Genomic DNA, 27233 nt, shown 5'->3' on the forward strand with positions numbered 1-27233 from the left:
TAGAATTCAGACAAAGTCAGTTAGTGACAAGGTTTAGAAGAGACCTCCTACGCTGGAATAGCTTAGCATGGGCTGGATGTATTTAAAGATACAGAAACTCACTGAAAGTACAGTCATGCTCTGCATGATGACGTTTCCCTCAACAACACAACATACACAATTGTGGTCCCATAAGATTGTAACTGAGTCAAAAAATCCCTATTGCCCAGTGACATCTTGATGTTCCTGACCCTGTGTGGTCTCAGGCTAATGTGTGTGTTTGTGTCTTCATTTGTAACAAACAAACAAAAAAAAGTTTTAGAAGAAAAAAAAAATTTTTAAGAGAAAAAGCTTATAAAATAAGAAAATAAAGAAAAATATTTTTGTACAGCTAGGCAATGTGTATTTTAAGCTAAGTATTATCACAAAAGAGTCCAAATGTTTGGAAAAAAATCAAATAGTTTGTAAAATAAAGTTACAGCAAGCTAAGGTTAATTTCTTACTGAAAAATTTTTTATTAATTTAGTATAGCTCTAAACATACAGTATGTCTAAAGTCTACCTCGTGTTTAGTAGCATCCCAGGCCTTCACAGTCACTCACCATCACTCACTAACTCACCCAGAGCAACTTCCAGTCCTGTAACTTCCATTCATGGTAAATGCCCTAATAGTTGTACCATTTTTTGTTTTTTACACCATAGTTTCTTTCTCTAAATTTAGTATGCTTAGACACACAAATACTTAAAATACTTACCAGAGAGTTACAATTGCCTACAGTATTCAGAATAGTAATACGTTGTACAGGTTTGTAGCCTAGAAGCACTAGGCCACACCATATAGCCTAGGTGTATAGCAGGCTACCCCACCTAGGTGTGTGTGAGTAGACTCCACAATGTTCGCACGATGGCAAAATTGCCTAACAACACATTTCTCAGAGAGGATCCCTGTTGGTAAGTGACACGTGACTGAATAGGCAAACGTGCAGTGACTATGCATTTTTTTCTGAAAGAGTCTAAAGCCTTCATTCCACACTCAGAAGAGTCTATGATCCCAAAACATTAAGGATCAGTTAATCTAAATCATCTACTATTCAATCTGAGAATTTCCTGTGTAGCATCCTCTAGAGTCGGTGATTCCATCTCTCTTTGCCCCTAGTGATAGGTACTCATCACCGTGTGAGGCACTCACAATTAGAAAATCACTTCTTAATATCACACGTGCAGGCAACGGTCCCCTCACTCCCATCACACATGAGGTTATGGAACAACAGGCATGAGAACATTGAATGGCTTAAAAGTACTTTACAAACAGAAGGTGTTCTAATTTATTCTTGTCATGTAGTTATCACCACAGTATTACATCTCAAGTTAATTTTTATCTCAACCATTCAAACTCAAGTCTGACTTAGTAACTGACTCATCATTATTTTTTATAACAAAGTAATGACTAGCAACATCTGGCATCAGAGACTTTGAACAAACCTCAGAAGAAACTGTCAGGGAGGCTTCCCATGGGTTCATGCTCTTCTCTCCTCCTGCACGCAGGGAACTGGGCCATTCTCCTTCCTTTACTGGGACTGCCTGGGATTCATCCAGGGAACCCCCGGGGGGCAACAGGAGGGTGGTGAAAACCGCTGCCTGTTACCTCTAAAGTTTCTTGTGAATGTATCTACAGTGGCCAGCACCATGAGACATACAAATAAAGGGAAGGGAGAGCTGATGTGAGAGTGGCAGCGCGGGCACCCCTGTGAGGTTGCCACAGCTGTAGACAAGTTAAATCAGTGCTGTCCAATCAAAAGTCATGACCTGTGAGAGTCATAACCAGCACGGGTTTACAAAGGAATACATTAAAACTGAGACTGGAGCATAGCTCACATTAGTGAGGGATGGGATCATTTCATGGAGTTTTTGTTTCAAAATATTTCATTAACATTTCACATATATATATGTGTATACTGGATTGTGACATAAATTATAGTTCTTACTACAAAATACAGTCACAGAAAGAAGAAAGAAAGACAGGGCCACTCTTTTAAGCCCTGTCTTAACATCCACAGGCAGGCTACTTCCCAGTATCTTGAGCCCCAAAGAAGTAAATTTCCTTCCACAACCGATGTTACCGCAGCCTGACACTTAGCCAATGATGAAAACGAAAAACAAAACAAAAGCTTGGCAGTCAGTATCCAAATATGCAGATACTACAGAATCTGTTTGATGTGGAAATTGATCCTGCTGCCCAGACAACAAACAACTCATTTATTAATAAAGTCCAGTTCCTCCTTAATGAAGTGGGTTTAATAGCTGATATCGCAATAATTACTTAGTGCATTTTTTATGAAGGTGACGGGAAACAAGCACTGTTTCTTGAGTCGGAAAGAGTCTCTCAAGCTCCCGCAAAGAAATTTCCCTGAGCTTGTGAGGAATTCAGTCACAGTAAGATCAAGGAATTGAGAGTACCGCAAAAAACCCTTTCATGCTTCTGGCTGAGATAAATCTAATGGTATACTGGATGTCTTCAAGAATGCCTCATTTACTCAAAAAATACAATATTCTCATTTTCTTTATTTGCATTTTAATGTGATTTTTTGCTTCATCTCCTTTCTTCACTCAAGCCACCTGGGCAGTACCCAGGGAATCCCTAAAGGGCAAAAGGAGGGATGTGCAAATCTCTGCAGCCCCTTCAGAAATTTCTTGTGAATATATGCACAATGAAACAGATGTGCATTTTAGAAATAAAAATGCTTTTAGATCTAATGCTAGGAGATTTAAACCAACAATTTCTGTTAAAATGGGTTAAAATAGATGCAAAATATTAATATGTATATAAGCATTCTGAATTAGACTTAATGTGCATTTTTCTCCTTTTCTTTCTTTCTTTTTGAGAATAAGCCCTTTCGTTTACATAGAAATGCTTCAGCATTTAGATAATTGCTACTTATCTTGTTAGCTACAAGCATAACCGTAATTAAAGGCTCTGTAAGAATTATGAATTCTGGGGAAATTGGTCACTTGTCTCTCTGTGGCATAAACAATATCTAATTTATAACAAATCATCTGCCTTAGTCCCAGCAGGATAAGGTGATATGTATTGCCCAGTGTATGAGAAAGATGGCAATTAGGAGTTGTTACTAAGTTTCTGGAGCCTCACACGAACATCCATCACCTTTGGGGATATGTACAAGATACAAACTTAATTTGATGGATTCCTTTTGTATTGGGATCAAAATCTCAAAAGGGAAAGTGACAATTGCAGGGAAAATCTGGTGCAATGAGACCAACACTGATGAGAGAAATGTACATAATTTAATGCACCTGCTCACCTTGTTCTCTGATGTGGAAACTCAGCCTGTGCTTGCTGTGGGTTGCCACGGGGTGACACATGGTCTGTGCATGTTCCCAGCAGCCGCCCGTCTCATCACTATTCTTGCCAGCCCAGATTTTCAGTCATTCAATAGATGGATTTGGTTGTGTCTGCATGACAACAACAGGCAGAGAAGGTTAGATGGCAATTGATTCTTGATTGGTGTAAGTTTATAGAAAGCATTCTGGCAGGGTCCAAAGGAAATCACTCACCTACCCCTCTGTGATGGTAAAACGTTGAAAATTCCACTGACTTGGACTTTGTGATCCTTCAGTGGGAGATGGGCAGATTCCTTGCTTTAGTTGACAGACACTTTCTACATAACTAATGCAATCTTATATTACATTATAGTCCATATGGGAGGCATACTTAAACTACTACTTACAACTGTTTTTAGAGCCCTTCAAATGGTTTGTACAAAGTAGCTCCCATTTAAGATATTTTCCTAGTATTTAAGGATATCTAGTAGACATTACAAAACAATAAACTGTAAATACATTCAGATTTTTATCATTAATACCTAACATGCCATAATCTGAACTTTCTGCTAAATCATGCTATCCATTCCTAATTGGCCCAAATGGTGAGAGTTTACTGTTTCTTTAAACAATTTTGTTTCCCTTTGCTGTCTAGAGGTGTTTATCATTCTGCTTACTTACCTGTGTCTCTGGAAAATTCAGAAGTTTCCATGGGAAACAATTTGAATATGCAAAGAAGTTATTTTTAAAGCAAGGAAAATGTTTTCATACGGATTTTTTTTGAGCACTTCTGCCTTCGCCTCCACTGGGAACATGTTTCTCTCCAAAGCTGAAGCCCCCTCCCTATGCGGTGTCTGACACAGAGGCTGACAGGGCAGTGAAGTGGGGTTCAAGATAGGAAGGCCATTGGCAGTGTGACCCCAGCCCACAACCCTAGATCCCAGGTCGTGACACCACTCTTTTGACAACCCAGATTGTTACCTAACAAGAGTGACCCCCAAGTTCAACCATTCCAATGCCATCTCCTCTGGTTCCAGATAAGATTGAAGATGAGCTGGAGATGACCATGGTTTGCCATCGGCCCGAGGGACTGGAGCAGCTTGAGGCCCAGACCAACTTCACCAAGAGGGAGTTGCAGGTCCTTTATCGAGGCTTCAAAAACGTAAGACCTGCGCAGGCTCTGAAGGCCTGGGGGGGGTTCCCACGTGAGGCTAAGCTCTTCCCATTGCCAAGGGAGCTCATAAGGCAGTTTCCCATATGTGAGGCTACGCAAGGAAGGCCAGCTCTATAAAGGGGACATGAGAGGGAGATCACCTGGTTGGAAAGGAAGGCTCCAGGCGAGGATGGAGCAAAGTCAGGAGACAGTAAACGGCCAACTGCCCAGAAACTTCAGGGTGGCACATCCTCAGGAAATTCACCCCAGCCCAGGGTCAAGCCTTAACCCTTAATATAATCATACCTTCCAACTTGGTGGTGCCCCCACAATAACGGGATTTAGGCCTGCTGACTTATGCTAACCAGGCTCACCGAGACTGATGTGTAAGCCGAATGTCAGTGCATTAATTTACCATGGGAAATGGAACGGACAGTGGGACCAGACACTCCTCTGCCTTCGCTGGGACCCGCCCTCCTTAGAAGCCACATGAAAGCCAGGTTACAATCCAAAGTGGAGTCAGAGGATGGGAATTCCTTGTTTAGTTGTTACTTTAAATACATTAATATGTTCCTGCATTCTCAGGCCAGCTTGAGAGCTCTCAGGCCAGGAATATACAATCCTGGATATTAATTTTTTTTTTTAAGTTTAACTCTCAGAGCACAATCTTATTCCCAAATCCTGGGGTGGTGTGGAGTGGGGTGGGCTAGAGCAATGTGCACCTGGTCACCCTCCCTCCAGGTGTAGTCTATAGGTAGAGCTGAGCTGGGTCAATTCCAAACTGACCACAGCCTCATTGTTCTCCAAAGTGCTGACCCACAGGGATTCCAGCCCCTCCTGGGAGTCATCTGACAGGTGCTGGGATGCCTCTTCCTTCCACACTAGCCTTTATTGCACATACCAAGGGCCTGGTTTCCTACCATTAGGGCTTCTTTCCTTCTGATGGCAGCATTAGCAGTGGGCAGCCGAGTTGGAGCAGGATCCTGTGGGAAAGTTTCCCAGGCAGGCACTGGGCTCAGAGGGAACAGCATCCAGAAAAGAGAAGAAATCTACACTGCTTGGCATCTACCATGGACGCAGTACCACCTAACATAAGTTCATAAGATACCCTTGGGGAAGGTATTGTTAGTCCCATTTTACAGGTAAGGATATTGAGCATCAGAGACTGGCATGGCCAAAGTCACAAAGCTTAGTATTTATTGGCTGAGTCAGGATTTAAACCCAGGTTTTTCTGATCTTAAGGCCCCAGATCTCTCCACCTCACTGTGCCCATTCTCTGACAACGTCTCATCGTTTTGCAAAGCAGCTCCAGTCCTGAGATGGAGTTACTTTGGAGAAGTGGAAATGCACAGGTCCCTGCCCCTGGGGATCATGAGGAACCCCAGACACCAAGGCTGAGCCCAGTCTTCTTCTCCTAGTGCTGGCCCTCAGATACCTCCTGCTGACTCTCTCCTCTTCCCACAGGAGTGCCCCAGTGGTGTGGTTAATGAAGACACATTCAAGCAGATCTATGCTCAGTTTTTCCCTCACGGAGGTGAGTCTGACCTTGAAATCTATCTTGCCCAGCGCCCTCTCTGGTGAATAGCCTTCCCTTCCTCCAAGTCCACTCTTCCTTGCCATCTGCTTCCTTCTCGAGGAAGGGGCAAACTCAGAGCAGGATACCTCCCTCATCGTGAGAGGTGGGAGTCTCCAAAGCTTTAGCAGGAAAGAACTCTGAAAACGAACCCACCCTGGAAGGGGAAGAAGGGCTGATAATGCAACATCACAAAGTCTCAGAACAGCTCTAGAAAGCAGGTATTATAATCCCAGGTGGGGTAACTGAGTTTCGGGGAAGATAAGCAATGTACTCAAGATTGCACAGCGAGTGAGTAGCAGACCAGGATTAGATTCCATAAGGGTCTGAAACAAGTTTTGCCATTCTGGTGCCACCAGTGTGCTCGGCACTTTTGATTCTTTTCCTTAAAATAGCTGAGACAAGCTGGAATTTTGTAAAAGAACTTCAGTAAATACCAAAGACTATAAAAATAAACTAATTGAAAAAGAGACAGGAACATAAAGTTGCGCTTATTAAGCCAGGTTACAAGTGTGCCAGGCCCACAGCAGCTGCTCTGTTGCCCTGCCTGACTCGGGAACCAGCTCTGTCCCCATGGGCCTGGGACCACATCAGTGGCTCCTCCTGTGGCCTCCATGTGTCACACGCCACCTTGCATCCTGTCTCCAAGAGCTGTCTCCTGCAAGACACCTTCCCCCGATCCTGACAAAATGCAGATCCAAGCATTCCAAACACTTCTTGGGCCCTGTTTCTCAAGGGCCTTTTTGGCAGCAGACAGACGCCTTCCTTGGTGTGCGGGGCCCCTACCCAGATCAGGTGTGGGAGGCAGTTTTGTCCCATGCAGGCCCCAGAATTGCAGTTTTCTGAGTTCCACTGAGCCACTGTTTATTGAGTTCTTACTGTATGCCAGGCATAGCTCTAGTTTAAAATACTTTTTAACATATTTCAAGAGATAGGTCTTGCTCCATCCCATTGTACAGAGGTAGGAAAGGGAAACTCAGAGAGGTCATGCTTGATGCTCACAGTCACACAGCTTATGTAGTACAGCAGAATCCAAGTTCAGATTTCTCTACTCTGGAGTGCGTGCTCATCCCAGGCATTGCATGGCCGCTCAGAAGAACATTGTCATGCAGTCACTGTGTCATTCATACACCAACGATTCCATGCATAGATAGGCAGGAGAATGGTTTTCTCACGATGGCTAGAGGGAGGGACAAGGGCTCATCTCACCTTTTGTTAGATCTAATTTCCCACCCAAACCCAAAGAGTTGAGTCAATGGGCCCCACTCCATAATTTTCTTCTTTCCATCACCCTAGCATCGCTCTCCTCTCTTTCTTGTCGAAGCCCTGCCTTGTTTGGAAGGTTCTCCCTGTATGGAATTCCTGCCCCCATCACCTGCCCTCCTTTTCTGCCTTGTAGATGCCAGCACGTATGCCCATTACCTCTTCAATGCCTTCGACACCACTCAGACAGGCTCCGTGAAGTTCGAGGTATGCTCATCTGGGGTCCACTCTAGGGGTCTTCTGGTTCTGCATCACTTCCCCCTCTAAATCTCAAGGCATTGGGGGAAGGGCTGGACCATCAAAAGCTCTCAGTCAGACCAAAGACACATTTATCCATTCGTAAGCATTTCCTAAAGATGGGGAGAAGCAGTAGCAACTTTCCCTGGCCTGCAGGAACTCAGGGACTCTGGGGACTAATAACAATAGTGTGTGAGCTCCCGGGCACACTGTTTCCCAGTGGCAGCCCCTGTACTTAGGGCTTTGTATGTACTAACTCATTTACTCTAATCCCCACGATAACCCTATAGGGTAGTGTTTTATTATTTATTACCCTTTTACAGAAGAGGAGAGTAAGGCAAAGAGAGAGAGAGTAGTTTTCCCAAGGTCAAAGAGCACACAAATGATAAAGGATGGATTTGAATGCAGGCAGAATGACCCTCAATACAGACTGTTCCTACAGTCTGTGTCCTCAGCCACTAGGCCATACAGCCCTGGGATGATAGACTGACCACTGCAGCCATGGATAAGGCAATAACAGGGCTGGCTGCATTGATCTGTGTCTCTCAGAACTCCATTCTTCCTCAAGGGGGCACCTTGCAAAAAAAATGGGGCAGGGTAGGGACCCGAAGGCAGGAGCTCTTCACTGAGCATAGCCACATCCTCCAGGCAGACAAGAGGACGTGGGAGGCACCACTCTGTGAGAGTATCACAATCTGACCCAAAGACACAGCTGCCCCCTGCCTGATGTCACTCTTGTCTTTTCCCCTTCTCAGGACTTTGTAACCGCTCTGTCGATTTTACTGAGAGGAACTGTCCACGAGAAACTAAGGTGGACATTTAATTTGTATGACATCAATAAGGATGGATATATAAACAAAGAGGTAAGTGGGCCGGAGCCAGGGTGTGAGAGGGCTCCAGTGAAGGTAACTAACCCAACAGAAAACAGCCCCAGGCTTGAGGATAGCGCTGTCTGAATGAGGCGGGCTCTGCTTTGGGGCTAACAGAGCTGGTCCCTGGCAAAATAAAGAAGGCCTCCCTCATTGCCCTACCCTGCCTGTTCCCAAGCGCCCAGAAAGGATTAAACAGATTCATTCTCCCTGAGTCACCTAGATTCAATAGACATACACAATGGGTAAAACTGACTTGTTTCAGTGTAAAGAGTTACTCTTCCCTAGAGAACGTGCATTTGGGAAGGTTAGGAGCCACAAGTTAAAGCTAAAAGTTGAAATGGTGGAATTGTAGGTAGCACCTAGAATAGAAAAGAAAGATTTTTAAGGAAGAGGAACCTATAATTGGGTCATATTGGCCTTAACCTATTTTGCCTACTAATACAACCTCCAAGGGGGTAATGGAAGGTACAGCTGTCTTTAAAGAAATTATCACAAATAATTTCTGAATCTTCACCACTCCGCACTTTTAGAACCTCAGAAGACATGTCTGTAGCCAGTGAAATACCCTCAGTATTCACTGTACCCTGGTATCTCAGTGGAAGCTGGAATTTGGCATCCTGTAACACTCCACTTACTGAGCTCCTGTGTGCCAGGTGCACTGCCTGGAGGTATAGATACCAGAGCTAATCTTCACCTCAACCCTGCAAGGTTCTCTCTGTAAGCTCAGAGAGTTTATCCAACTTTCATTCCTCATTCATTTAGTCATGTTTTTAATTAACACACATTTGAAGACTTATTAGGTGTTCTAGGTCCTGGAAGTAAAGAGGTGAACAATCAGACTAGGCCCCACACTGGAGCAGTATAGAGAGATGGACAATAAACAGGCCAAAAAGGAATCAACAGGTAGAAGATATTTTGGCAGGGAAGATTAGCAAAGTCCTCTCTAAGGAGGTGTTGTCGTACTGGAACCAGTTATACAAAAAGCCAGGAAAAGTGTTCCAGGCAGAAGGAAGAGCCACTAGAGAGGCTTTGAGGCAAGATAAAGCTTCATGTGTTTCAAAAACAGAAAGGTTTCAGATGGTTGCAGATGAAGGTATGAAGCCGAAGATTGGTGCAGGATGAGGCTGACAGGTCAAGAGAGTCAGACGGTGGAGGGCTAGCGTAAGGGGCGCATCCATATTCCCCTGGGAAGCTGTTAGATGAACATGTTTTTTGAAAGACACAAAAGGCAAAAACAGACTTAAAGAGAATCAGAAAATATGACAAGCTCTGTATCATTTAGAGAAATTATATTATAATTTATTTTTTATCTAAATTTTTATATTATAAAAAATTCACAGTTAAAAACCATTCCAAAATACAATTATAGGCTCAGATGGTGGACTGGCGAATTCTAATACCAATCCTACAAAAAATTTTAGAAAATAGAGGAGAATGGAACATTTTGCAACTTGTTTTATAAGTCCAATAGTACCCTGATACCCAAACCAAAGAAAAAAAGGTCTTATGAGAGGAATCAACTACAAAAACAGTCTCCCTCATGAGCACAGACACAAAAACCTTTCACTAACTATTAGCAAATTGAATCCAGCAATATATAAAAGGATGATACACTACAACTATGTGAGTTTTATTCTAGGAAAGCAAGGTTGGTTTAACATTCAAAAATCAGTCAATAGAATTCACTGTATTTAAAGTAACCAAAGGGATATAGACTGGAAAGGAAGAATTAACACTGTCTTTATTTTTTTTTATTTGTACATGGTACAATTGTATTAATAGAAAACCTTAAGAGTCTACAAATAAACTGCGAAAAATAATAAGTGAATTTAACAAAGTGAAGACATGCGTTCTATTTACAAAAATCATTTATAATTCTATATCCAACAAGCAACCAGAAAATTAAATTAAGAAAAAATAGCATCAAAAAGTGCAAAATACTTTGAGAAAAATTCAACAAAATAGGTGCAAGACTTATACACCGAAAACTATAAAATATTGCTGAAATAAAAAACTAAATAAGCACGGAGATATATCATGCTCATGGATTGGAAGGCCCAGTATAGTTAAGATGTGGATTCTCCAAATTTGATTTATAGATTTAGTGCAATCTCAACCAAAATCCAGCAGGTATTTTGTAGAAGTTGATATGGTAATGCAAAAAATTTAAAATAACCAAAACAACCGAAAAAAGAACAAAATTGAAGGACTAAACCTACCTTACTTCAAGACTTCATGAAAAGGTGCAATAGTCAAGATGGTGGGGAATTGGCATAAGGATACACATATAGATCAATGGATCAAAATAGAGAGTCAAAAAAACTTAAAGTAGAGCTACCATATGATCCGGCAATCTCACTGCTAGGTACATACCCCAAATAAAGGAAATCAGTATATCAAAGAGATATCTGCACTCCCATGTTTGCTGCACATCTGTTTATAATAGCCAAGATTTGGAAGCAACCTAAGTGTCCATCAACAGATGAATGGATAAAGAAAATGTGGTACTTATACACAATGGAGCACTATTCAGCTGTAAAATAGAATGAGATTTAATCATCTACAACATGGATGGAACTGGAGGTCATTATGTTAAGTGAAGTAAACCAGGCACAGAAAGACAAACATCCCATGTCCTCTCTTATTTGTGGGATCTAAAAATCAAAACAATATGAAGATAGAGGGTAAAAGGATGGTAACCACAGGCTGGGAAGGATAGTAGGGGGGCTGTGGGGGAAGTTGGGATAGTCAATGGGTACAAAGAAAATAGAATGAATGAATAAGGCCTGGTATTTGATAGCACAACAAGGTGACTGTAGTCAATAATTTAACTGAACATTTTAACTAAAAATGTAATTAGTTTGTAACGCAAAGGATAAATGCTTGAAGGGATGGATACACATTTTTCCTGATGTGGTTATTACACATTGTATGCCTGTATCAAAACTTGTCATGTACCCCATAAATATATACACATAATATGTGCATATACACATAAATATATACATATATACATATAAATATATACACATATATAAATATATACACATAAATATGTGCCCACAAAAATTAAAAATAAAAAAAAAATTTTAATAGAGATAGACTCACCCATACGTCAATGCAACAGATGCCAAAAAGATCAAAGGGGAAAAAACTGTGTATTCAACAAATGGTTTTGTAGCAGCTGTATATCCATTTGGAAACAAAAATGGACCTTAGCCTTAACCTCATGCCAAGCATAAACATCATCTTGGAATGGATTATAGAGTTAAATATTAAAACAAAAGCTGTTTTCTTAAAGAATACACAGGAGAAACATTCTTACAACTTTGGAGTAGGAAAGGATAAGGAATCATTTTTTAAAGTAGATAAATTTGACTTCATCAAAGTTAAAAATTTTGTGCCTCACCTTTAAGAAAATGGAAATGCAAGCCATGGACTTGGAAAAAATGTTTGCAAATTATATACCAGATATATAAAGATACCAGGATACCAATCCAATATCAGACTGGCATCCAAAATACATAAGGAACATTTATAATTTAATACAAAGATAAATAACTTCATATAAAATAGGCAAAAGATTTGATGAGATACTTAAGATATGTGAGCCCATGAAAGGTTAGTCAGTAAGCCCATGAAAGTTTCCTCCACATCACTGGTCTTCAAAGAAAGGAAAATTATAACCGTAATGAAATACAATTGCACAGAATGGCCACAATTAAAAAGACTGACAATACCAATCATTGGCAAAAATGTGGAGCAATAGAAACTGTCATAGATAGCTGGCAGAAATGTAAATGGTACAAACATATTGGAAAACATTTTGGCATCTTTGATAAAGCTCAACATGAACTTAATATACAACCCAGAAATCCCATTCCAGTCAGGTATGGTGGCTCACGTCTATAATCCCAGCACTTTGGGAGGCTGAGGCAGGTGGATCATTTGAGCTCAGGAGTTCAAGACCAGACTGGGAAACATGGCGAGACCCTGTCTCTACTAAAAATACAAAACAAAACAAAACAAAAACAACAACAAAAAAAAGCTAGACATGATAAGCACCTGTGGTCCCAGTTACTAGGGAGGCTGAGGTGGGAGAATTGCTTAACCCTAGGGAGAAGAGGTTGTAGTGAGCTGAGATTGCACCACTGCACTCCAGCCTGGGTGACAGAGCAAGACCCTGTCTCAAAAAAAGAAAAAAGAAGAAGAAAAGAAGTCCCACTCCTGGGTATTTACTCACCAAAATAAAAATATGTAATTCCATAAAGACTTGTACAAAGATGTTCATAGCAGCTTTATTCATAGTAATCTCAAAACTTAAACGACCCAAATGTCTGTCAATAGGACAATGGGTAAATACATCGTAGTCTGTTCATCCAATGGATTATTACTCAGCAGTAAAAAGGAATGTTATAATTACATGCAGCAATGTGCATGAAGCTCATAAACCTCATGCTGAGTGAATAAAGCCAGACTCAAATGAGTTTACACTGTTTTACTCCATTTACATGAGATTTTAGAAAATGCAAACTAATCTATAGTAACAGAAGTTAGATCTGTGGTTGCCTGGCGTCAAAGGTTGAGAGGCACTTACTGTGAAGAAGTGTGAAGGGATGTCTTTTGGTTGTGAAAATGTTCTATATCTTGAGTGTGGTGGAGGTTACATGGGTGGATACATTTGTCAACATTCTTCAAACAGTACACTTAAAATGGGTGAATTTGCTATAAGTAAATATGCTCCAATAAATTTATTTGTTGAAAAACTTGGTGTAAGGGGGAAGTGCCTAAGCAATAGAAGACGCTCAAAAAAAATGTGTTGAAGGAAAAAAATCCTATGAAATAAAGCAGGTAAGAGAAAATAAGAACTCAATATCATTCAAAATATAGATTACAAATCCTAAATAAGATAATAGGAAATTAATCCCAGTGTTCTGCTTAAAGGCTCATACCTGTAATCCTAACACTTTGGGAGACTGAGGCAGGAGAACGGGTTGAGCCCAGAAGTTCAAGACCAGCCTGGTCAACATAGGGAGAGCCTGTCTCTTCAAAAGAAAAATTTAAAAATTACCTGGGTGTAGTGGCACGTGCCTGTGCTCCCAGCTACTCCAGAGGTTGAGGCAGGAGGATAGCTTGAGCCCAGGAGTTCAAGACTGCCCTGAGCCATAATCACTCTACCGCACAACAGCCTGGGCTTTTTTAAGAAGATCCTTCCTTAAAAAAGCAATAAAATAAAATAAAGAAATGCACATGACTAACATAAGGTTTGTTCCAGGAATGCAGGAATAGCCCAGTAGCAGAGAAAGCATATTAAATAATTTATCATATTAATATATCAAAAGATGAACCCATTTGATGTTAAAATCGTATTTGATATAATTTACCATTTATTCATAATAATTTTCAAGATTCAATTAATTAGGAATAAAATACTTCTTCAGCATAATGGAAAATACCCTAGCCTAGTACACAGCTTCATACTTTATGGTAATATGCAGAGATTATCACTGAAGAAAAGATGAGGCAAGAGTGCATGCTGTCAGACATCACCACTGTTTAACATTTCCTGAAAGTTCTTCAAATATAGTGAAACAGAAAAAGAAATGCAATCTAAATATGAAAAATTACAACATTCCTTATTAATGACATAATTTTCTATCTGAGAAAAAAGATAGCAAGAAAATCAACTTAAAACAACTAGAACTTTTAAAAAGCTGGCAAAGTGACTGGTAATAAAATACATACACAAAAGAAATTGTGTAGCCAATATATCAGTTGTGACTAGCTAGAAAATTGTAATAAAAATATTCTCGTTGTAATCACAATATAATTTAAAGCACATGGGCATTTTTAAATATCCATAATTTAGATGAAGAGAAAGAAAAATTTGACAAGTAGAGAAACATACCATCTTCTGAAGGGATGTATATTATAAAGATAGCAATATTGTAATGACAGCAATTCTTCTCTAATTAACTTTAAATTTATTTTATTTTGAACCAAAATGAAAGTGTTATTTGGGGAGGGAATTTGACACAATTGTTATAAAGTTACATTGGAAGATTAATCAGGTGAGAACAGCAATGATAATTTTCAAAAAGAAGAAAAATGGTGGAATTTGTTCTACCAGATACTGAAATATATTATAAAGCTGAAACTATTAAAATATTATATTATCAGAGAAGGAACAGGTAGATCAATGGAACAGAATAGAAATCCCAGGTACAGATACCATCTTGGTTCCTAATAAAGGGAGCATATTGAACAGAGAGGTAATGAATCATTAAATGATTCTAGGAAAACTGGTTAACTATTTTGGCAACAAGTAAGTAAATATTCTTATTTAGCATCATAAACCCAAAATCACTATAGATATGTACAGTTGCTTTTTAACTAAAAAAGAACTAAAAATCATATGTGAATATCTGATCATAGAATGGAAAAAGCATAAAATCAAAGTTAGAAACAACTTTTTAAATTATTGATGGCTTTACACTGTAAATATTTTAAAATTCTGTATATAAAAAAATACCATAAACAAAGTTGAAAAGCAAGTGACAAACTTGTTTTAAAAAATCTGCAATTGGCCAGGCGCGGTGGCTCAAGCCTGTAATCCCAGCACTTTGGGAGGCCGAGACGGGTGGATCACGAGGTCAGCAGATCGAGACCATCCTGGCTAACACGGTGAAACCCCGTCCCTACTAAAAAAAATACAAAAAACTAGCCGGGCGAGGTGGCGGCGCCTGTAGTCCCAGCTACTCTGGAGGCTGAGGCAGGAGAATGGCGGGAACCCGGGAGGCGGAGCTTGCAGTGAGCTGAGATCCGGCCACTGCACTCCAGCCCGGGCAACAGAGCGAGACTCCGTCTCAAAAAAAAAAAAAAAAAAAAAAAAAAATCTGCAATTTATGATGAAAGAAAGGATTAATATTTCTCAGTAGACATTCATCTTAACAAATGCCAGAGTCATATTCATCGTGCTTATCTTTGTATTTCTTTGACACAATATCTAGCACATGGTAGATGCATAAAAATATCCTTTAAATAAATAAAAAATCTATTAAGAGATTTTAACAATTTAGTAAATCTACACAAATATATAAAGAGCTCTCACAATCCAATCAGAAATAGTTGAACACAAAGAACAGAGCAGATGAAAAAATAGTTCATGGGAAAATAAATAAAAATAGTCAATACATATATTAGAAACCTCACTAAAAAAATAATGTTTACCTTTAAAAACAATGAATTATCATGTATCTATTAAACTGCAAAGATTTTGTAAAGTCTTTGTTGAAGGCTGGTGAAAAGTGGTTTTTCATACGTAGTTGCTGAGAGTGTTCGGATGTAGTTTCTAAAACGTATTTGAGGAATATGTATCAAAAGCATTGAAAGTTATGCATCCCATTCTCCTTATAAAACCGTTTCTTGGTATATGTCCCAAGGAAATAAAGAATAGACACAAAGACGTAAAAGCAAGAAGAGTCTTAAGGTAATAGTGCCCCAAAATGTGATAACCATAATATCCACTAATAGCAGATTTGTAAAATGAATTACAGTAAATACATAAAATGGAATAGCCAGTGGCCACTTAAAATCATGAAAAAGTAATGTAAAATAAACATTAGTATGATATATTATATTTTTAAATAACTTGATAAAGTGATATGTATAGCTCAATTTTATAAACAACTAAATGATTATATACACATGCAAATATATGATACTCTAAAATATTCAAATACTACTTTGCAAAATATATAAAGAAAAAATACAGAAATGGGATTTATACTACTTGGTCTTCAACTTTGGTTCACTCATTATTCCATCACTGAATAACCTTACTGGCTCCTACTTCCATTTTGTAATTTGCAAACTAGGCAGAATTGTACCCATTAATCCATCAGACCTCTCTGGAGGGCAGAATTAATAAAGTACCCCTTAAAAGAAAAAGAAAGTGTGGATAAGTAGCTTCTTAGAAAAGATAGCAGGCTCTTCCCTTGGCAATCATTTGGAGATAATCTCATCCAAGTTGTAGGCTATGAAAATCCTGAGAGAGCAATAAAATTGCTCTTTAAGTCCTTTCTGTGATTAAAAAAAAAAAAAATCACAGGAAAAGTATCAGTGGCCATGTAGATGTGAAGGGCTTGTAAAGCACACATTTAAAAATAAACACATGGATAGAAACATATATTTCCTTGTTCTATCTGTTGAGGGCACCTCAGAGCAATGACATCCCTATAGCAGTGATCACACCTAGCACCTAGACCTTGATTTCTAAATACCATTCTTCAATAACAGAACCAGTCTTCTTGGGGAGAATAGTTGATTCCAAGATTGGGTAAGAGAAAGTACAAGATGAGCCTGGAGTACTTTACCACGCTGGAAAGTATGAAAGTGCTAAAAAATAAAAAATAATAAAAACTGCAACCTGAAGGAGTTCCCAATAGCCAAAATGAGAGCGATTTGAGCAAAATTAAAAATTATTAAGTATTGGATTATAACCTATAAAATAGGTAAATGTCCGTGAGTCCATTGTAATATAAATAAACAACCGAATACATAAATGCAGGAGACAAGGCAGCTATTCTTACAGAAGAATTTTAATTAATAAATATAGAAGGAATAAAGGCAATACAAAATTACCATCAGGCAAACACTGCAATAATAATTTTTATAGGCAAGCCGGGCGCGGTGGCTCAAGCCTGTAATCCCAGCACTTTGGGAGGCCGAGACGGGCGGATCACGAGGTCAGGAGATCGAGACCATCCTGGCTAACACAGTGAAACCCCGTCTCTAATAAAAAATACAAAAAACTAGCCGGGCGTGGTGGCGGGTGCCTGTAGTCCCAGCTACTCAGGAGGCTGAGGCAGGAGAATGGCATAAACCCGGGAGGCGGAGCTTGCAGTGAGCTGAGATCCAGCCACTGCACTCCAGCCTGGGCGACACAGCGAGACTCCATCTCAAAAAAAAAAAAAAAAAAAAAGAATAATTTTTATAGGCAAGATCCACTGAAAGATACTAAATCAGCAAGGAAACTTGACAGACACCACCTTAATCAAGTGATAAAGGTTAACATTATCAGTAATAAGACATCTCAACACTATGTAACTCCCTGATACGATGCACTGAGAAGGTTATAACATCACTTCTATGGTATTCTTGCCAAAAATGCATAACTTCAATCTAATCATAACTGAACCAAGGATTAACTCAAATTGAGAGACATTCTACAAAACAACTGACCTGTACTCATATCAAAAGTGTGAGGTCCTGAAAGACAAGGAAAGAAAGAAACTCAGGCTGGGCATGGTGTCTCATGCCTATAATCCCAGCACTTTGGGAGGCAGAGGCAGGAAGATCACTTAAGTCCAAGAGTTTGAGACCAGCCTGGGCAACATGGCAAAACCCCACCTCTACAAAAAATCAGCCAGACATGGTGGTTCTTGCCTGTAGTCCCAGTTACTTGAGAGGCTGAGGTGGGAGGATTGCTTGAACCTGGGAGGTCGAGGCTGCAGTGAGCGGGATTGTGCCACTGCACTCCAGCCTGCGTGACAGAGCAAGACCCTGTCTCAAGAAAAAAAAGAAAAAGGAAAAAAAAAAGAATGAGAAACTCATACAGATTAGAAGAGACTAAAGAGACACAACAAATAAATGCAATGTAGAATCATTGAAGGGAAAAAAAGATATTAGTTGAAAAGCTGATACAATTTGAATGTAGAATCATTGAAGGGAAAAAAAGATATTAGTTGAAAAGCTGATAAAATTTGAATAAGCCCTGTAGTTTAGTTAATAATAGTGTAGCAGTGTTAATTTCCTGGGTTTGGTCATTGTGCTCTGGTTATGCAAGTTGTTAACATTAGAAGAAACTGGGTGAAATGTATGTATGAACTCTTTGTACTATTTTTGTAACTTTTCTGTAAGTCTAAAATTAATAGGTGAAATTAAACAAAAAAATAAAATAAAATAAGCACATGGAATCAGACTGTCTCCTGGATCTCTGTAGAAACCGCATCAAACATCCCAAACGCTCTTTTACCCCCATTCCGAGTTGGGCCAGAACGATCAGAATAACGGTTCCTAATGTACCTTGATAAACATGGAAACTCCCAGGACCGAGTCCTAAGATGCTCTGATTTAATAGGTTTGGGGTGCACTTAAGAACTGATCTTTTTAATAAGGGCCTCAGTCTGTGGAACTATTGGCCTCATGTGCCCTGTGGATAATCTTGGCTGTTGATTCATTTTTCTTAACTTAAAACAGTGGCAGAACCTATGGGGATTTTCAAATCTCTAGGCTAGAACATTAACTTTTTAAAAATTCAGAAAAATATTTTATTTGCCTCAAGCCTGTGAATGGGGATCCCACACATCACCCTGCACTGAAGACAATGCCTGCAATGAGGTAACCTACCCATGAGCTTCTATGGGCTTTAAGGATTGTCTACCATCTCCTCCCTAAGAAGGGCTCCCACAATATAGCCCCTTCTGCTTGCTTTCTAACTCCCTATCACCTGCTAAAGAAGGACCTCACCTTTTAATCACTTTCATTGCCAAGGGACACAAGGAGCCCCAAACTCTGTCGCCTAGGAAGAGCTTGACCTCATGGTTCCCACACTGTGTGCTTTTATGTCCCTGCTCCAGGAGATGATGGACATTGTCAAAGCCATCTATGACATGATGGGGAAATACACATATCCTGTGCTCAAAGAGGACACTCCAAGGCAGCACGTGGACGTCTTCTTCCAGGTAAGTGCACACACCCTGCATGTGAGCTGTAAGCCCAGCCTACATCAAGTCAACCCACGAGCATCTGAGCAACTGATTTGTGTCCAACCCTGTACTAAGCATGGTTGGAAACTGAAAAGAACTATCAGATACATTGTCCTCAAGAAACAGATGATCTCCTTAAGCTGCAAGCGTACACAACAGAAGAGAACAAGAAAGTATATTATTAAATATTAGTGGTATAGTATGAACTCGAAATCCATAAAAATTAGGGGATCAGAGTAAACATGAAAGACTTCACTAATTACAATTGTGGAGGTGCTAAGCATTTGTGTCTGGGAAGTAAGGGGAAACAATATTGGAAACGAGGATAGGACCGGATTATGAGACCTTAACTGCAAGAGTTTGGCCTTGCTCTGGTGCAGGATGGGCAACTACTGCTGATCCTTGACTAAGGGAGTGGTATGATCATTGGGCATTTTAGGAAAAAATAATCTAGCGGTGGAGTATCAGAGAATGTCAGAGCTCACTCTAGTCCAACTTCCCCCTTTGCAGATGGGAAAAGAGAATCCTCTCTGGCCTTGTGCAAGTTTGTACAGCAAGTAACAGGCCAGAATCAGAACCTCTTGTGCCCAGTGTTCTGCCAGATGGACAGGGTAGCAAAGAGTCTACAGAAGAAGCAGAAGAAGCCAGTAGTGAGGTGATGAATGTCCAGAGCAAGTCTTTTGATTTAAGGAAACTCATGGGGGCCAAAGTGTTGTAATCAGGACCTAACTGGAGTTGTCTGGCCAGTGAAAGACAACTCTCATTCTCAGGGCAAAGTTGGTTAATACAATGAATGAAATGTGCTCCAGCAAGAAAGCAGGGGAGTAAGCTTTGGAATGGAGATCACCGGATTCCGTAAAGTGCTTTCTGTTTTGTCTTTCAGAAAATGGACAAAAATAAAGATGGCATCGTAACTTTAGATGAATTTCTTGAATCATGTCAGGAGGTAAGGAAAGATCTCAGGGCACAATAATTCTACATCTGGGAAAGGAAACCTGGGACCTGGGGACCTGCAGAAGGAAGGTGATGAGAAACCTGCACATACTTGCAACCCCTCCCATCAGAGCCAACAACACTAGCAACAACTGTGAAGTCCAGCAGTTCCACTCCTCAACCTGGCCTGTGGTTGGTCTTGGCTAAGTACAGGACTGAACAGAGAGCCTAAGTAGGGGTCTAGGGGGATGTGAAAATTCACAGGGGGTCTCTGTGAAAATAGACTTCCCAAGAGGGCAACACCATTATTTTTTAGCCTGCCTCTGGCTTGATGACCCATTCCCCAGACTACAAGGAAGCAGCTGGGAGCGGGGCGGGGAAATCTACAACTGTGTGATTCTCAAACCACAGTGTGCATAAAAATTGCCTGGAATGATTCTGAAAATGTATATTTCCAGGCCTCAATCCCAGAGACTCTAGATCTGGGTCACTTTAACACAAATGACCTGGACCAATGCATCTAAAACTTTAATGTGTGAAACAATATCCTTAAAGATCTTGTTAAAATGCAGATGCTAATTCCATAGGTCTGGGGTGGGGCCTGAGATGTTACTTTTCTCACATTCTCCCCAGTCACGCCAGCGATGCTGGTCCTGGAAACACAACTTTCATTAAGTCTAACCAATAGACCAGTCCCAGAGTCACCAGAGACTGAACTGGAAATAACTGCTTCATCTACTTTTGAGAAATCCATTTGTACCCCTACATTATTTTAAAAATGTACACAGTTACTCTGAGCTCCAGCCAAGAACAATAGCAAATGTAAGAAAGCAGGGGAGAAGTTACTAGCACATATTGAGCCCCCACTGAATTTCAAGCACATACATAAACATCACAGCCACCCTGTTATGTAGATGTCCTATATGCAGGGTGATATCCAAGATATTTAACAACTAGAATGGAATGAACATTGACCACCTTGGGGGTGAGTTCTCACTCTGTTAGTTCCCTTGAGAGCTGGTTGTAAAACAGCCTGGCACCTTCCCCACCCCCAGCCTTGCTTCCTCTCTCACCATGGGATCTCTGCACACCCAGCTCCCCTTCACTTTCTACTGTGAGTTGAAGCAGCCTGAAACCCTCACCAGATGCAGATGCTCAACTAAACTTTCCATCTGCCAGAATAATGAGCCAAATAAGCCTATACTGACATTAACCTTTTCATTTCTGATATTGATAATTTGAAAAGCAGTCTTAATAAGCATTTATCTACTTTATTGATTTTTTTGAAAGAGAGAGCTTTGGGGGGTTTTCTTATTGTATGTCTCCATTGCGTGTTCTGTATTTTACATTTTTCTATTATTTATTCTCTGAGGTATAGTATTGAATGTAGAAAAATCCTCAAATGTTGGATATTAAGCAATAAACTTCTAATTCATGGTTCAGAGAAGAAAATATCTTGAATCAAAATAAAATAAAAATATGACTTATCAAAATGTGTAGGATCTAAAGCAGTATTCCAGGAATGCAAGGTTGGTTTAACATTCAATAATTGGTCAGTGTAATTAATCACATTAATAGAATAAAAAGAGAAAAAATATAATCATTTCAGTGGATGTATAAAAATAATTTTATGAAATGTAATTGTTCAGAGTTTCTTAAAAGAACTCACTATTTTACTAGATGATTTGTTTCTTCTGAATTCCTCTTTAAAGCTACAGGTGGTGCTTTTTACTTTGAGCTGATCACTTTTTAGGTCCCCGTCCTTACTTCTTGTTTTTCATACCCTTGTAGAGTTTTCCCCATATAGGAAACCCATGCTTGAGATCTGCTCACCAGAGTTACAGAGCTCTCAGGGAGGGGAGTCAGAGTTCTAACCATCCTCTTCCCCTCCTTTTTTCCTAGGATGACAACATCATGAGGTCTCTCCAGCTGTTTCAAAATGTCATGTAACTGGTGACACTCAGCCATTCAGCTCTCAGAGACATTGTACTAAACAACCACCTTAACACCCTGATCTGCCCTCATTCTGATTTTACACACCAACTCTTGGGACAGAAACACCTTTCACACTTTGGAAGAATTATCTGCTGAAGACTTTCTATGGAACCCAGCATTATGTGGCTCAGTCTCTGATTGCCACCTCTTCCTCCTTCCTCTTCTTGAGAGAGACAAGATGAAATTTGAGTTTGTTTTGGAAGCATGCTCATCTTCTCACACTGCTGCCCTATGGAAGGTCCCTCTGCTTGAGCTTAAACAGTAGTGCACAAAATATTCTGCTTACATGCCCCCAGCCCACTGCCTCCAAGTCAGGCAAACCTTGGTGAATCTGGAAGCAAGAGGACCTGAGTCAGATGCACACCATCATCTGATGGCCTCCCAAACCAATGTGCCTGTTTCTCTTCCTTTGGTGGGAAGAATGAGAGTTATCCAGAACAATTAGGATCCGTCATGACCAGATTGGGAGAGCCAGCACCTAACATATGTGGGATACGACTGAATTATTAAGTGTGGCATTTTCTGACGACCCAAACTGCCCATGTCATTTGTTTCCAGAAACAAGGACCAATAATTTTCTCACAGTGGCATTTGTGCTGGTAGTGCAAGTCCTTTCATATGTCCAGGAAGGGAGCCATTGCCCAGTGGTCCATATCTCCACCACATCCCCTGCTTGAGCCCAGCGCTGCATGTCCCTACCGAGAAGTCCAGAATGCCTGCAAATTGCTGTAATTTTATACCATGTTCTAACCAATAAACAGAACTATTTCTTACACTCTCAATCACTTCTTCATGACTCCGTTAGGTAAGAGAGGTAAGCTGTGAAAAGGGAAGGCTAGTCCATTCACTTGACATCCAATTATTAGTGCAGTTGTTCCTCTGTATGTGTGAAGGATCGGTTCCAGGACTCCCCATACCAAAATCTGCAGATACTCAAGTCCCACAGCTGGCCCTGAGGAACTCGTGTTTTCAAAAAAGTGGGCCTCCATATACGCAGGTTTCACATCCTAGAAATACTGCATTTTCTATCATGTTTGGTTGAAAACAATCTGCATGTAAGTGGACCCATGCAATTTAAACTCATATTGTCAGAGGGTCAACTGTACTTACATTGTGCCAGGCCTGTCCCAGGCAGTGACTTCATCTTCCCCAGCCACTAAGCCATCCCCAGCAAACATCCGACCCAAATGCAAATGCAACTTCAAGACAAGACCCTTCACAACACTTTGCTTCCAAAAAGATTGCCACCTCTATGACCCTCAGATATGAAAAGTCCGGAGCCCCTGTGGTGTGAGTGGGAGTGCAGAGATGAAGAGGATAACAGGGCCTCCTGCTGAGAGATTTTAGGGTCTAGAGGATGATCAAGCAGCTTCAGCCTATAACCAGCAAATGATTACTCATGTTGAACACTGTGGGTCTTGGTTTCCCCATTTGACATCACATTTAAAAGATTAAAAGCTAACAGTAGCATTCTGGGAAGGAAAGCAATTTACTGAAGCCCTATTTTGTGCCAGGTGCTGCACTAGGCTTTATATACATTATCTTATTTCATGCTCATGTGGAGTATTCCAGATGGTAGAGTCCTGGGCATTCCAGATGGTAGAGTCCTGGGCATTCCAGATAGTAGAGTCCTGGTTGTACGGAAGAGTTTGCTGAAGCTCAGAGAGGTAAGGGGGACCTGCGTAAGGTAGCACAGCTGATAGAGACTCCATAGGGAGACTAAACTCTTCTCACTCTATCACAGACCCTTCCTATAAGGGGATTCTGCCTCACCCCAAGGATGAGGATACTTCCCACAAATCTCATTCATCTGAAGTCAGTTCAGAGAGGCATCGGTATTCTTTGAGTCTGTGTAACAGATGGGGAAACAGATGCAGAGAAGGGAAATGTCTCAGGCAGCCGTGGGCACTGGCAGGGGCAGCCCACCAAAACATCTCCTGCATTCATGACACATCTCGCTCAGATGGCCATTGGCTGCAGCCTCTTATGGGTGGAAACTGTAGGTGTGATGATGAGAATTTGTTAGATAGTCCAGACCTGTTCCTCTGTTTGGGCTTCCTGCATGTAGCCATGTGGTCCCTTAAGGCTTCTGGGCACGTGGCTGGTCCCCAGCAAGGCATCCACTTAGGCCCAGGAGAGGATCTGTTCCCGAGACTCTTCCCATATGGGGTCCTAACCTGCATCTTGAGGCTGTATGATGTCTACCCTGTATCTACAAGATGTATGTCTACATCTTGTAGGCTGTATGTTCTCTATCCTGGCTGCACATCAGAATCACCTGGGAACTTTGAAAAATGCAAACACCTGGGTGCCACAGCAGACCAACTGAAGGAACATCCCTGAAGGTGGGGACCTGGGCATCAGAATTCTTTAGAGGCCACCCGGGTGGGTGCACTGGGCACACAGGGCTAAGGTGACGAACTGACACATCTAGAGCTGGGAATGAAGTGCATGGTCTGAGCCATGCCCCTGGCCACAAGGATCAATTCAGGGATAGGCTTGAGACCCACACTGGTTCAAACAACCTGAATCTCTCCAAACTTGTGCTGGGAATGATGAGACAAAGATGTCCTCCCTCACCGGACATGAATGAGAACGCACACAGCCCTAAGACATGCCGGCAACTATTTAGGACTTCTGAGAGTTAATTTAATAATCAGAGGGTTAATAAGCCAGACATCACATGAGGCAAGGCAGAGAGATGGAAAAAAAAAAAAAGCAAGCAGAAACAAGCCTTTGACGATATCATTGATCTGCTAGATCAAGCTGCTTCTGAAGCTGGACATACCTCTGATCTTTTCAGATGCCTGTCTCAGGTGCCTGTATAAGGTCTAAATCAGGCCGAGAGTGGTGGCTCATGCCTATAATTCCAACTTTTTGGGAGGCCGAGGTCGGTGGATCACCTGAGGTCGGGAGTTCCAGACCAGCCTGACCAACGTGGAGAAACCCCATCTCCACTAAAAAATACAAAAATTAGCCAGGTGTGGTGACAGGTGCCTGTAATCCCAGCTACTCGGGAGGCTGAGGCAGGAGAATCACCTGAACCTGGGGGGTGGAGGTTGCGGTGAGCCGAGATTGCGCCATTGCACTCCAGCCTGGGCAACAAGAGCAAAACTCTGTCTCAAAAAAAAAAAAAAAGATCTAGGTCAGTGGCTCCCTTCCTTCCCCACTGGCTGCATGTCAGAATCACCTGGGGAGCAGAGTAGGGGAATTTTTTTGAAGTGCCAAATACCTGGGCCTTATCCCAAATGAATTGTATCAGAATATCTAGAGGTGGGGCCCTGATCATCAGTATGCTTTAAAGGCTCACCAGGTGATTCCAGTGTACACCTAGGGCTGCAAACTCCTGCTCTAGAGGAGAGGAAGGACTGGTACCCCTCTCCATGTGTTTGCCAGACCATGAGTAAGACACCAGCATCAGCCCTGGGCACTGAAAACTGAGAAGAAAATCAGCAGCTTAGGTATTCAGAGAGAATTCATTGTGGAAGGGAGTTTTGTTTTGTTTTGTTTTGTTTTTTGAGACAGAGTCTCACTCTGTTGCCCAGGCTGGAGTGCAGTTGTGCGAACTTGGCTCACTGTAAGCTCCGTCTCCTGGATTCACACCAGTCTCCTGTTTCAGCCTCCCGAGTAACTGGGACTACAGGCGCCCGCCACAACGCCTGGCTAATTTTTGTATTTTTAGTAGAGGCGGGGTTTCACCGTGTTAGCCAGGATGGTCTCGATCTCCTGATCTCGTGATCCACCCGCCTTGGCCTCCCAAAGTGCTGGTATTACAGGCATGAGCTACCATGCCCAGCCGGAAGGAGGTTTTAAAAGTAGTCCTCAGATGGATAAACAACAGAAAGGGAGATGGTTGTCCTAATGAACAGCGGGGAAAGGACACGTTGCAGCAATGATAGGGTATTGGCCTTATCTCCCACTTGTCTTCTTGGAGGGATCCTGCCCCTCTTGAACCGTCCAACAAATTCTCACCATCACGCCTGCTGATGGGGACTCAACTATGCAGCAGGTGCTATGGCCACTTTGCCCAATCCCCTTGGTGCTCACCATCACCCTACAGGTAGACTCAACTGCTGCCAAGTGCAATCACCCAAGAGTTTTTGTCTGTGACTCTAACCATCACAGAGTGTGTCCATGACAGCCCACTATGTTTTGGGTATTTGACTCTCTAAGCCTCATGTTGACATTTATCTTCAATGTTGAAAGGGGGCCTAAGAGAAGGTGTTTGGGTCATGGGGGCAGATCCCTCAGGACCAGATGAAGGCCCTCTCTTGGGGCTGAGTGAGTTCTTACTCTGTTAATTCCCTCAAGAGGTGGTTGTTAAAGAGCCTGGCATCACCACCACCACCCATGCCCTACTCCTCACTTCCTCTCTCACCGTGTGATCTGCACACACCCAGCTCCCCTTCATCTTCCACTACAAGTGGAAGCAGCCTGAAGCCCTCACCAAATGCAGATGTCCAATCACACTTTCCAGCCGCCAGAAACATGAGCCAAATTAGTCTTTTTTTCTTTATAAATTATCCAGCCATGGGTGTTCCTTATAGCTATACAAATGGACTAAGACACAGGCCCATTCTGCCGTGGACATGCCAGGCCAAAGAATCAGGTTATTAACACCTCCTAGGAGAAGCCCTTGGCCAATGACTGATGAGAGAGTTGGTGGACAAATACTCCAAATCCCTCTCCTTTCAGCAGGAAGAAAGCTGAGGTCTCTTCTATACCATCTCCTAGACTTCCCTGGTAGGACTGAGCCCCAGTTGCTCACAACAGTAACTTACGATGAATAAGACAGGCGTATGTCCTGCTTTCATAAACCTCATATTCTGGCAAGAGTAAACTGATGACAAATGAAATTATTTTAGATGAAATGGCATGAATAAATGTGTGACATGGCAAAGAGTATACAGGATGGCTGTGGGCTACTTTAGAGGGGTGGAGAGTAAGGCTTCTCTGAAGAGCAGACCACTGAGCTTGACATGATTTGGATCAGGGGGTTCTCCATGGACGTCTTTCTTGAGTCTCATGACAACCCTGTGGGGCAGGTATCCTAGGCACCTATTTTCCAGATGAAAAAAATGATGCCCAGAGTCATAGAAGGACTTACATACACAGCAGGAA

General features: G+C 41.4%; 1 protein-coding gene and 1 long non-coding RNA gene across 6 annotated transcripts in view; one reads left to right on the forward strand and one right to left on the reverse strand.

The window, feature by feature from the left end:
- The window catches only part of KCNIP1 (potassium voltage-gated channel interacting protein 1), a 395147-nt gene extending 372253 nt beyond the window's left edge, over positions 1-22894 (forward strand). For 2 of the 3 annotated variants that reach the window (XM_033180276.1, XM_033180275.1), the window contains 7 exons: positions 4355-4479; positions 5935-6004; positions 7443-7513; positions 8299-8406; positions 19056-19160; positions 20068-20130; positions 22020-22887. In XM_033180276.1, coding sequence (XP_033036167.1) covers positions 4355-4479; positions 5935-6004; positions 7443-7513; positions 8299-8406; positions 19056-19160; positions 20068-20130; positions 22020-22067 — 590 coding nt within the window. In that variant the 3' untranslated portion in view covers positions 22068-22887. Of the gene's footprint in view, positions 1-4354; positions 4480-5934; positions 6005-7442; positions 7514-8298; positions 8407-19055; positions 19161-20067; positions 20131-22019 lie in introns of all 3 variants that reach the window. The other variant, XM_033180277.1, reaches the window with a different exon arrangement.
- Positions 1-27233, reverse strand: part of LOC117065439 — a 99470-nt gene that overhangs the window by 64905 nt on the left and 7332 nt on the right. For all 3 annotated transcript variants that reach the window (XR_004429923.1, XR_004429922.1, XR_004429921.1), the window contains exon 2: positions 3299-3449. This is a non-coding gene — a long non-coding RNA (uncharacterized LOC117065439). The remainder of the gene's footprint in view (positions 1-3298; positions 3450-27233) is intronic.

This window comes from Trachypithecus francoisi, unplaced genomic scaffold, assembly GCF_009764315.1.
Source record: "Trachypithecus francoisi isolate TF-2019V2 unplaced genomic scaffold, Tfra_2.0 Lachesis_group2, whole genome shotgun sequence".
NCBI lineage: Eukaryota > Metazoa > Chordata > Mammalia > Primates > Cercopithecidae > Trachypithecus > Trachypithecus francoisi.